We start from the raw sequence: 11,868 nt of genomic DNA on the forward strand, positions 1-11,868 counted from the left end.
GTTAATAGGTTCATTCCTATTGCTGCTAAGTTAACTGAGTTTATAACTCATTACTGAAATAATTCCCTAATACCTTGTGAATTTACAATAAATATACAAAATGCTAATTTTTTTTTTTTTGCAGTTTGGGAAATTATGCATCACTTCATGGACAAATATACTGTAAACCTCACTTTAAACAACTTTTCAAATCTAAAGGAAATTATGATGAAGGTTTTGGACACAAACGACATAAAGATCGCTGGAATTGCAAGAACCAAAGCAACTCAGTGGACTTTATACCCAATGAAGAGCAACTTATGTGTAAAAACACCTTAGCAAACACCCTCATACTCGGTGATCTTAATAAACATTTAGATGCTGGCAACAATGAAAGGCAAAGGGATGATTTGAGAAAATTAGGGGAAAGAGGAAAATTAAAAATTGTTTGGCCTCCTTCCAGGGAGGTCCCTAAGAAAACCTTCCCCCTTGAGGACGAGCTCAAAATGATAAAACCTAAATGGCCACCTGAAATGACAATACCTACATCCCCTGAATTTAAAAGCGAATCACTGCTAGAACACATTAAAACTCTGGAAAATAAAGGACAGGAACAAGATCACCTTTCTTTCTTGCAACAGTGTCTGCAATCCGCCCATGTGTGTCAGAAGGAGGGTGCTACAGCAATCAAAGAAATGAAAATGTACGAAGCAAACAAAGATGAAAAGAAGGAAGGGAATAAGAATGTGAAAGGTAAGGTGATTGAGGGTGAAGATACAAAGAATAAGAGAAAAAGTGAAATGGATCTTAACAACAACAACAATGTGGTTGTGCAGAGTGCTGAAAAGGAGAAACATGAAAAAACTAATGAACCTGATGGTGCAGAAGTTTTACAGGTTAATAACGCCGATGATGAGGTGGTGCCAGAAAATCATAGGGAGAATTTGAATAAGAATAATAATAACAATTATGTAGCGGTCTCGTGTCTAAATAATTGCAGGCAGAAGACATCTATTTCAGAATCTCCTAAGCTATTGCCCCTGTCGAATGAAGCAAATGACACTGCAAATGAATATCGAATTGCAAAGTTAGAAAATGCATCTAAAATCTCAGAGTTGCTTGATATATTTGAATCTGAACAGACTTATTCAAGGAATGTTCTAGCTACGGCTCTCAAGAAACAGACTGGCAGAGCGGCTGCTGGCAGCCCTGTGCAGTCTGCTGCGAAACCAGGCCTCAACGGGGGCTTCGTGGTAAAGGGGCAAAGTTCAATGGTCTCTTCTGATACAAGTCTCTTAAACATTAAAGGAAACCATTCGAACAACAAAAATTTCCACTTTTTCTTTTCTAACACTGTGAAAATCACTGCTTTTTCCAAGAAAAATGAGAACATTTTTGAGTGTGATTTCACAAATTCTGTAGATCAAATAAAAACTATGCCATGCTTGTGTTTAAGAGAATTTGGAAAGGACATTAAACATTGGCATGGGGAAACAATGGGAGTAGCCTGCAGGAGTGGAAACACAAATTCTGATGCTCTGAGCCGTGAATGTGCAGCTAAGCCTTTGTTTGCCAGAGTGGAAGTCCAGCCTCAACAACTCACTGTGGAAGAGCAGATTAAAAGAAATAGGTGCTACAGTGACACTGAGTGACCCATCTCAGGCCACCTGCAGTCCATACTCAGGCACTGAGAGATACTGCTGTCACGAAATCCATAAGACTTTATGGATTTTGGTAACATTTTGTTGAACTAACTGTAAACATTGAAGTTCAGAAATCTCATGTCTGTCATAATGGCATATTTCTTGTATTGCACTTTGCCATTTTTTCATAATTTATTTAAACCTAATTTTGTTCTGAATGAAATGAAGAGATGAAACAACATGGCTATGTCTTCCCATCAAATAGCACTTAAGTATATGACTCTGTTTGCTTGTGTAACAGCATGGGTATACTGCTGATATTTATTGCAATTCTTATACCTTCTCTATAATTTGCTGAAATAAAATTGAATCACCTGGGGTGCAAACAAAAATACTTCTGTAACCTTTTTCCATATATATATTGTCATTCTAAGTAGATATCTTTTATGATTTAAGAACTATTTGTCTTGGGGCAAGTATTTTCTATACACGTACAAAAATAATCCTAGAAAAAAAAGTACTAAACTGAAGCCACAGTATTAATAGAAAATATAAAATTTTCAATCTCTTTTTAACCCAATATTTTAAAGATATAAGGGTTATTATGGTTCTTTAAATGATTACCTTTATTAAACTATCATGGAGTGTGTCTATTAACATTTAATGAAAAATGTCAATTTTCCTCCAGAATAATATGGAAATTATGCATTTACCTATCTCAAAATACAGTCTCTCAGAAACCAACTGAACTAGAAAGATTTTATAATTTACTTACATAAATTATGCATATTACATTTTTATTGCTTACTCTATGCAAATGATAAATTTAATAGTCATATAACCACAATTTTTCAGGTTTTTCCTATTATTATATTTGATAAATATTAAGTTTTCCTGTTACAAGACCATATTCCTTTGAAAATTTGGCTTCTGGATTTTTTGCTGATTTTGCCTTTCCTCAAGTAAGTTTGGTGATTCTGAAAGAAAAAAATAACATGAATACATATGAGTGGCTCTGCATAATTCGGAATGTACATATATTCTCCTACATAAACACACACCATTGACATTCTGTAAATATGAAACCAAAATGCAGTGTTGAAAACTAGTTGTTTTTAGAAAGCATACCAAATTCCCTTCTGCTAGTGTGTTCTCAACAGATATCTAAGAACTACATTGTATTATTTCACTATGGCTGGAAAACAAAATACCACAGACTGGGTTGCTTACACAACAAAAATATATTTTCTCACAATTCTGGAAGCTGGCAGTACAAGGTCAAGGTGAAGGCAGGGTTGATTTCTCCTGAGACCTCTCTCCTTAGTTGCTAATAGCCACCTTCTCTTTTTGGTCCTCTCATGGTCTTTCCTCCACTCACTCACCAGAGAAACCCCTGGTGTCTCTTCCTCTTTACATAAGGACGCCACTCCTTTCTGATTAGAGGCCACCCATGTAACTCCATATGACTTTAATTACCTTTCTAAAAGTCCTATCTCCATATCCAGTCTCACTGGGTTAGGGCTTCCACACACAAGTTTTGTGGGGACACGGTTCAGTTCATAACATAAATGTTTACACAACTGAATACTATGAAAGTCTAGCCAGAAAATGGCAAGCTGTGGGGCCAAAACAGAAAATTTCTTCTTTAAATTAAATTATTACACTTTGCACTATTCTTCATGAATTCTTAATGACACAGCATTATTTCTAAAATCATTTATGCTAAGATAACACAAAAGTTTCCATAGATAAAAAAAATGATGAAACTTTATGACATAATATCTTAATGTGTAGTTTCTTAAGTTGATGATCCTTTTTTTAAAAAGTGGCCCTTGCTATATAAAAATCTTCTCTTATGACTCTACCTATTTAATCTTGGTATCCCAGTCCTCTATCAATTACGGTAAAATTTAGGACTGAAATTAGCTAATATCCATATCAGGGAAAACAATGAAAATATTGATTGTTCTTCTGTTTACCTTTCATTTATTCAACAAATTATTTTTTGCAATCTTCTTAGAAAGTGAATTTTATCATAAGTGCTGCCTGCATCACCTTTTTGAATAGTATGTAGGAGTTTAGAAAACTTCAAATGTGCTTAAGAAATCCAAATACAGTTTTATTTAGCAGTGGGTTTACTCTAATTATGACAAAATTTTCCAGCTAAAGAGCAAGCTTTGGGAACTAAAATATAGTTAAACACACAAATCAAAAATTCAGTAAGTTTTCTTATTATTACAGGAAGTAAATTATCTTTCTAGGGCAGCCATAACAAAGTATCACAGGCTAAGTGACTAAAAGCACAAGAATTTGTTTTCTCACGGTTGTGGAGGCCAGAAAAGCCCAATATCAAAGTGTTGGCAGGATTGTTTTTTTTTCCTGAGGCTTCTCACCTTGGCTTTGTAGATGGCTACCTTCTCCCTGTGTCTTCACATGGTCTTTGGTCTCTATGTGTCTGTGTTCAAATTTCTTCTGCTGCTGACACTGCACGTTAGAATAGGGCCAACCCTAAGGAGCTCATTTTACCTTAATTATTTCTTTAAAGACCCTCTGTCTGAAAGAAAATCACATTCTGAGTTACTGTCGGTTAAGATTTCAACATATTAACTTTGGAAGGACACAACTCAGCCCATAAGCAGTAGTAACCACATTTCATCTTTAAGGCTTAGATTTAACCCATGGCTATTAATATAATGAAATAACTTCTCAATAATTTTTCACTTGAGATTTATATCACAGAAACTATATAATATATAGGTTTATGCTGCAAAAATTAATATTTCCATGAAAAAAATTTCTCTGACAAAGGAATGAAGATGGGCCCATGATTGAACAAACACCACTCCAGAGCAGGCTATGTGATGGCTGAGCTTGGCATATAAGGGGGTCGGCATTATTTATTTAAGATTGGGCCTCCCAACAAATCTTGTAAAAATGTTCTATTCCCCAGAAAATTGTGCTGAATTGTCTTCTTTTACAACTCCCACACAATCAATCCTTGTGACAGATTCGGGGCCCTAAGCAACACATTCTTTGTGTTGGGACAATGTCTTTCCCACATTGCAATAAAACTGAATAATGCAAACTCACCACCCATTCCCTAATGTGCAAACATTGTATGCATCTGGCATATTTCCTCCCAAACTAACAATTTTCTACAAACATCTCTAGAGTAATTTCTAAAGGCACATTAATTTTTTAAGAAACTGAAAGACAGGAAAAAAAAGAAACCTTCTCTGCGATGTTTCGATAGTTATGGTTACTGTCCAATTAAGTAGAAAAGTTTTCCCATTGCCAAGAAATTGAACTTACAGAAAAATAGAGACAGATGTTAAAGTAAAAGAGAAGTGCAATACATTTTTTTTTTTCTCTCTGGAAATGTCCATGAGAACCAAGGGTGATTTCCAAATCTAATGTAAAAGTTTTGAAATCTGCAGGTATTAATGATAATATGAAATCTTATCTTAGCAAAATCAAATTTAATGGAGATCAGAAATCGGCCACAGATGTGCTACTCGTATTCAAAACAAGAGCCATAAAAACATATGAGAAGTGCTGAGGAGTATGGAGCCTCAATCCTCTAGAATTCAAGTCTAATAAAAGATCGGAAATAATTTTTGGTAAATACCAATCTAAAAGTAATTTAACCTCAACATGTATGGGGTCCTTTGAAAAAGTTAGTTTAGGCTACCTTACGAGGTCCATTAACTGTGAATCTTCTTCCACTATAATATTATGAGAAATTTTTAAATTTTAGATGTTTATATATGCAAATGAATATGTTTGAATATGCAATGAAATGTTTTTATATCCAAATGAATGGTAAAAGAAAAATAATAGTAGAATATCCGCAGTGTGGTCATAGCCTTTAACACAGTACCTTTTATAGAAAATAAAATGGGTGGACAATGGCTAGAAAGCTAGACAAATAAACAAATAAACACTATGACATCACCCAATCAACAGCCATTCCACAAACATTTATGGAGCCATTTGTGTGTGTCAACAGACTGATTAAGAAAAAACAGAAAAAAATTATGATGTCTTTCATATAAAGCTCTCAGACTAGAAAGTAGCATTCAAAAAATAAAATAGCTAATCACAGTTAATGCTTATGGATGTAGAAAACCCAGGAAGATGTATAATAACAGAGTTGTGTTAATTGGAAGACTGCAGAATTACAGTAAATAGGTGGAAAAGTGTTTTAGGTTTGAATAAATGGTCTTCATTTAGTCACAATTTATTTAGGTGTAATTATGTAGTTGTGGATTCCATGAGGCACAGCCAAGATTCCCCATCAGAAAGGAAGGGTTTACTTCCACAGATGCCAGGAGTGCTGCCCACGGAAGGCCATTAACTGTCATCCCCCTACCAGGATTGCTTTAGCTAGAAATAAATGCCTCTCCAGAGCAGACTGTATTCATTTTTTTATCAATGGAAGGACAACTCAGCACAACTTAGAAGGGTCACTCCAGCTCAAAACTCCCTGCAGGGTTGGCTGAGGCCTCTCTTGAGCCTGCGTCTCAACTCAACTTCTGTCTAATCCTGGTTTTTTCCATTTCTTTCCTTTCCCTTGATACCAAGAGCACACTCTAATAAACCTCCTACACATTAATCTCTGGCTGCACATGTACTTCTTGGAGAACTCAACTTTCACCAGCTGGTGTTAGGAGTGGCCCAAGAAAGCAGACACTGGAACAAATATTTTGGAGCTGAGTTACTTTCTGCCTGGCTGGCAATGGGCACAAGGTGGCAGTGCAATTGTTAAAATTCTCAGCAGTGGCACACTGGCGTGGCTGAAGCAAATGCCTAGCTGGTACCATGTATCAAATGGATTCAGGACATGTAGGAAAAAATAGCTACTACATGGAAAATGGAATTGTGTGGTTGTTGCTAAACCCAATCATTCTGGAAAAAAAGAATAACAAAAAGCTAACAGTGATTAATCAACAATTAAAAGCTAAGTGCAATTTCATTGTAAGAGTAGCTGAGCTCCATGGAAGGTTAAACTGCCACCAAGATGAGGGACTTTTTCAAATAAAAAATCAAATCCGGAGTATGTATGAAGATATGTTGGCTGATACAGCCAAGAATATGGAAATCACAGATTCCTCTGAACCCTCTGAGCCTATAGACATGGCCTATTCCTCCCTACATTATTATTGTTATTATTACAGGGTTAACACCTACACTTTCACTCAAAGATGCTGCAGATGCCTCTCCCCAACTTAGCTGGGTAGTTCAGCTTGGTCTTAGCAAGTCTACTGAGAACTGTGTTGGAGGTTGTGGTTGGTTGGGGCACTTTAGCTGGGATAGCTCTGCACTAGGTGATTTCATCCTCCTCCTGCCAACCATAAACTATTGTGAGCATGGTCTTCTCATGGCAATGGAAGATGTCAAGAAGTGGGAAAACACTCTAAGCTCAGAACTAGTACATCATTTACTGCTGCCTCATTCTAATGGTCAAACTAAGTCTTGTGGTCAAAGAATCATGAGACAGCACTGCAAAAGCATGTGGATGCAGCCAATGGTAAAGAGTTGAGGCCATTAGTGCAATCTGCTACATTAATTATTCAAAAGTAAATATGCTTTATTATAAATATTAGTGCAATGCCTATCTCCTAATGTATAATTGACTTTTTATCTGTTTCACTAGGTGGTCAGGTTTGCCACAGCATAGAATATAATGTTAGTACAGCCAAAGTCAAATGGCAGATAAGGGCCACCTAGGGAAGAGATCAGTGTACCATTCGAGGTCACTGAGAACGGACAACACACACACCTGGCTCAAGTGTTAGAGCTTCTACTTACAGCAAGAGAAGGAAGAGAGAGTACACAAGATCCATCCCATGCAATGCATCAGGACCCCCCTGGCTAGCAGAGCCATTCTGAAGCTAACGTGGCAGTGTGGCCACATGTACCTCACTTACTGCTGTGGTAGACGGACACTGACCCTTTCCCCATAGGGTCTGAAATACAGAACCCTGGGGAGCAGGAGGCAGTGGTGGTCAAGGGCCACTGATATACACATAGCTAAGCAGTTCTGAGAGAAGTTTGCATGTGCCAGATATATAGGGACCAGGGATGTATGGCTGAGCTCTTTGCCTGCAATGCGACTTGTGAGCTTGACAGCACACACTGCACCCAGGACAAGACTCTTCTTGGCAATACAGGGTAAGTGTCAGGCTACGCTTGGACCCTTCCCTCACATGATCATTTTAACTTGGTTCAAAGAGGCAGCAACTGGTAATGACTGCTGCCATATCCACCCTCTAATTTACTGCATGTTTTGTAAGATGATAGCAGGTGTTTATTTATTAATTTTCATGGTGTTCCTATTATCCCTATTAAATAATTTCCTTTAAGAGAAGAAAAGACTGGCTAAAGGATACACCTGATGAAACACCTTTCTACATTGCCTTTATTCGCCCATATAGAAGTTCCCTAAAGCAAATTAGTTAAAAAGCAAATTCCAAAATAATTCATTATTTCCTGGACCTTACCTAACCTAAAATATTTAGTACTCAATAAAAGTTTCAATGATTTTGTAATTGAGATGATATATAAAACATAATTAACACTACCAATATCTAAGAACAAATAATGAAAAAAATCATTAAATGCCATGTCCTCGCTCATTAATTGATCTCTTTTAAATCTTAGTATCTGAGTTTAATGCTGTAAGTGTATATGTTTGTATGTGTGAATGCATGCATATGCATTAATAGTTAATGTCCAAATTATAAAAACATCAATATCAGCAATTTTTAATGCTGTTAAGCCTGTTTTTAGTTAGCCAACACATCCAATATTAATGTCATCAAAATCACTAATTCAGAATACACATTTGTTATAAATTAAGAGCATTAAAGAAATATATATTGTCAAGTGAAAAACATTTTGTTATCAGTTGTCAATGTACAGATTATGCATTTTACTTGTCTCAATTTGCTGTTGTTAATGTGGTTATTGTGCTTATAAGCAAATGTACATCCACTAACAAAATTTTCTATAACCATACTATAGTTTCCAAAAACATTTTACTAATCTCTTCTATTTCTTCATCTATACTATTTATAGCAATTGTATCCATGTCCAAGTCTTAAATTGTCTCCTTAATATCAGTGGCTCCCAAATGTATCACCTTCCCTGAGCTCTCTAGAGTCATATAGATAACTGCCTACTTGATAGTTTCTCTTGGATGTTTCAATGGAACCTTAAATTCAACATGTCCATATCAGAGCATCACTCACCTCCAATTTCAAATTTGGTCCTCTTCCAGTCGTTCCTGTCTCAGACACCATTCAAGAGTCATACTTTCTACCCTTATATCTTTCATTTATTCCCAACTAAACTCTCATACCAAATCCAGCTGATTTTTACTACTTGGACATCTGTGACTCTTGCCTTTCCTTCTTAGCACATAACATATTTGTAATTTTATATGTTTTTGTATTAATAAATTATTTGACTAATACAAGTGACACTCACCTGCCCCAATACTAATACACTCCCCCAACATATTAGATGTTAACATTTTCAGCACATTAACTTGCATAGTACATGTAGGCCGGATAGTCGAAGGTTGTATCTATGTAAGTATTTTATCTAGAGATCACATTTCAAAAAATGTTCCTACAAATAAGTAAAACTATGTTGTAGATGGAATTCCAAAGGTGCTATTTTTCTTCTGATTTTTTAGCATATAAGCATTTACATGGTAAAAACTCTATTATTTCATTGGCTAGAGAAGTTTATATAATTATTTGTAGTTTATATAGCATGTTAACATGATTTATATCATCTTAACAATCTTCACAACAACCCTACGTTGTAAGTAGATTTGTACCTCAGTTGACATATGAGGAAATTGAGGCTCAGAGAGATTAAGTATTTAGATAGCCCACTAAATTATAAATTGAAGAGATATTACTATCTCTAGTTCATATTTGAGAAAATAAAGATTTAGAGATATTGAGTTGCTTAAGATTACATGTATAATAAGTACTGAGACACAAAGATATGAAAAAGAGTTACTGCTTGAAGTTCCATACTCTTCCCTCCAATAAAGCAATTTCTGTAGAAATTAGTGTGATTTTTCCACCATGCACTTAATTTTTATTCACAGGCTTTATTTTTATGCTCTTGCATTTATAATTGTATATAGTTGTGCTATATACACATGCATATATTTCACTTATGTGGCTATATGTATATATGTATATGCACACACACTAATGTTCTAGAACTAAATGAACATTCATTGCTTAGTCAAGGTCTTATTCATGATTTGGCAGAAAGAATGTCATAATTTATAAGTTTTTACATACATAATTTCAATTTGTGAAATTTAGAAATTTAGCACACTGATCATTTTAATAAACTTAGAAAACCTTTGAAGTCCATAGATTTGAGAAGATTTCTAATGAGAATTGAAAATGTTAGGAAGATAATTCAGGAATAACCACTATTTAACCAAAAATTCACATAAAGAACAAATTGCAGGTAATCACAGAGCAACTATGTATGTCCTTATAAAAATAATAACAATGAATAGCATGTATTCATCTTTTGCATGTTCCAAGCTCACAGCAAGGACAAACAGTATAGTTTTTGGTCTTGCTTAATTCTTACAAATATCCCATGGTATTGTATGAGTTAAGATTATATTATTTCTGGTGAAAAGTCTGTGAATTAGGGAAATTTAGATACTTGTCAGCTGGGCGCAGTGGCTCACGCCTGTAATCCTAGCACTCTGGGAGGCCGAGGCGGGAGGATTGCTTGAGATCAGGAGTTCGAAACCAGCCTGAGCAAGCAAGAGAAAGACCCCTGTCTCTACTATAAATAGAAAGAAATTAATTGGCCAACTAAAAATATGTAGAAAAAATTAGCCGGGCATAGTGGCACATGCCTGTAGTCCCAGCTACTTGGGAGGCTGAGGCAGGAGGATTGCTTGAGCCCATGAGTTTGATGTTGCTGTGAACTAGGCTGACGCCATGGCACTCACTCTAGCCTGGGCAACAAAGTGAGACTCTCTCTCAAAAAAATAAAATAAAATAAAAAAGATACTTGTCTAAGTTCACTCAGCTTGTAAGTGCTTGTAAGTGAAACACAGACTAAAATTAGTCCTAATTGACATTAAATATGTTTTTTCAATATACATATGACCTCTTAACAATCATATGTAAAAATATATTATATATGAAATGTTCACATATATAAGTATGCATTAGTAATGTGCTTATGAATATATAAATGTATATATTATACTCAAGATACATATATATAATGTATATAGACTTTGCTTTTTGTGTGTGTACATGTGTGTGAAAGTGTGTCTATTTGCATATGTGTTTGTACACACACACACACATTGTACCATAAGTACAACCTCATGCATGTGCCTATGTAGTCTAAAGATGTATTTATAATGCAAAGTAGAAAACAAAAAACAAGATTATTTATTGAAAATGTCATCAACTGCCAGGAATGGAAGTGAAGGAAATATATCAATCCTCCCACCTATCTTAAAGGCAAGCAGAAAGCAGAACTGCTCTCTTTAAATCGATGAAATTAACAAACACAATTGAATGTGGCAGAGAGATGTCAGGTAAGAATCAGCACATGTGGGACCTGAAGATTGTGAATAACATAGAGGAAGACATTAATGCCTCTGCTACTAGTGAGGACCTCACTGTCCTTTATCTGCAAAACATGGCAGCAGTTGTCCGTGTGCCAGGAAATGCCAGGACTTCAAAGGTTGAGCCCTAGTTATGTGAAACAGGACAGGAACTATTTGGCCTAAATACTAAACCTTATAATTTTAGTTGAAATATTTAAGCTAGAAACACTTCCAACATTGGAAGATATTTAAATGGCTATTTTATAAAGAAGAAAGGAAGAGCATGTGCCTATTTTTTAATTCATAAGAAAATTATTAAATCACTAGCATTTCAAAAAGCCCACTTTCAATTACCCAGGGAGAGATTGCCTACAGAAATGTTCAATTCCAGGCTGGCTTCTCGACCTACCCAGACCACTGCCTCCCTTCCACCTTCGCTTGTGTCCTCGGGCACTGCCTCCCTTCCACCTTCGCTTGTGTCCTCGGGGAATATGAACAAATTCAATGTCAACAGAAGTAAAACATAATAGCCACATTTATAAAATCATTTCCACTGATATTTTTATTCCAAGGCAGAAGGAAGGGAGTTGTGAGCATGTCTGGCATACTCTGTATTTCTGCTGC

General features: G+C 35.7%; 1 protein-coding gene across 3 annotated transcripts in view; it reads left to right on the forward strand.

Annotated features, from left to right (window-relative positions):
* The window catches only part of XIRP2 (xin actin binding repeat containing 2), a 292,691-nt gene extending 281,955 nt beyond the window's left edge, over positions 1-10,736 (forward strand). Inside the window, exon 11 of one of the 3 annotated variants that reach the window (XM_076005626.1) lies at positions 125-10,736. In XM_076005626.1, the coding sequence (XP_075861741.1) occupies positions 125-1,631 (1,507 nt within the window). In that variant the 3' untranslated portion in view covers positions 1,632-10,736. The remainder of the gene's footprint in view (positions 1-124) is intronic. The other 2 variants (XM_076005625.1, XM_012757046.3) reach the window with 2 other exon arrangements.
* The last annotated feature ends 1,132 nt before the right edge of the window (positions 10,737-11,868 follow it).

Source organism: Microcebus murinus, chromosome 8 (assembly GCF_040939455.1).
Source record: "Microcebus murinus isolate Inina chromosome 8, M.murinus_Inina_mat1.0, whole genome shotgun sequence".
NCBI lineage: Eukaryota > Metazoa > Chordata > Mammalia > Primates > Cheirogaleidae > Microcebus > Microcebus murinus.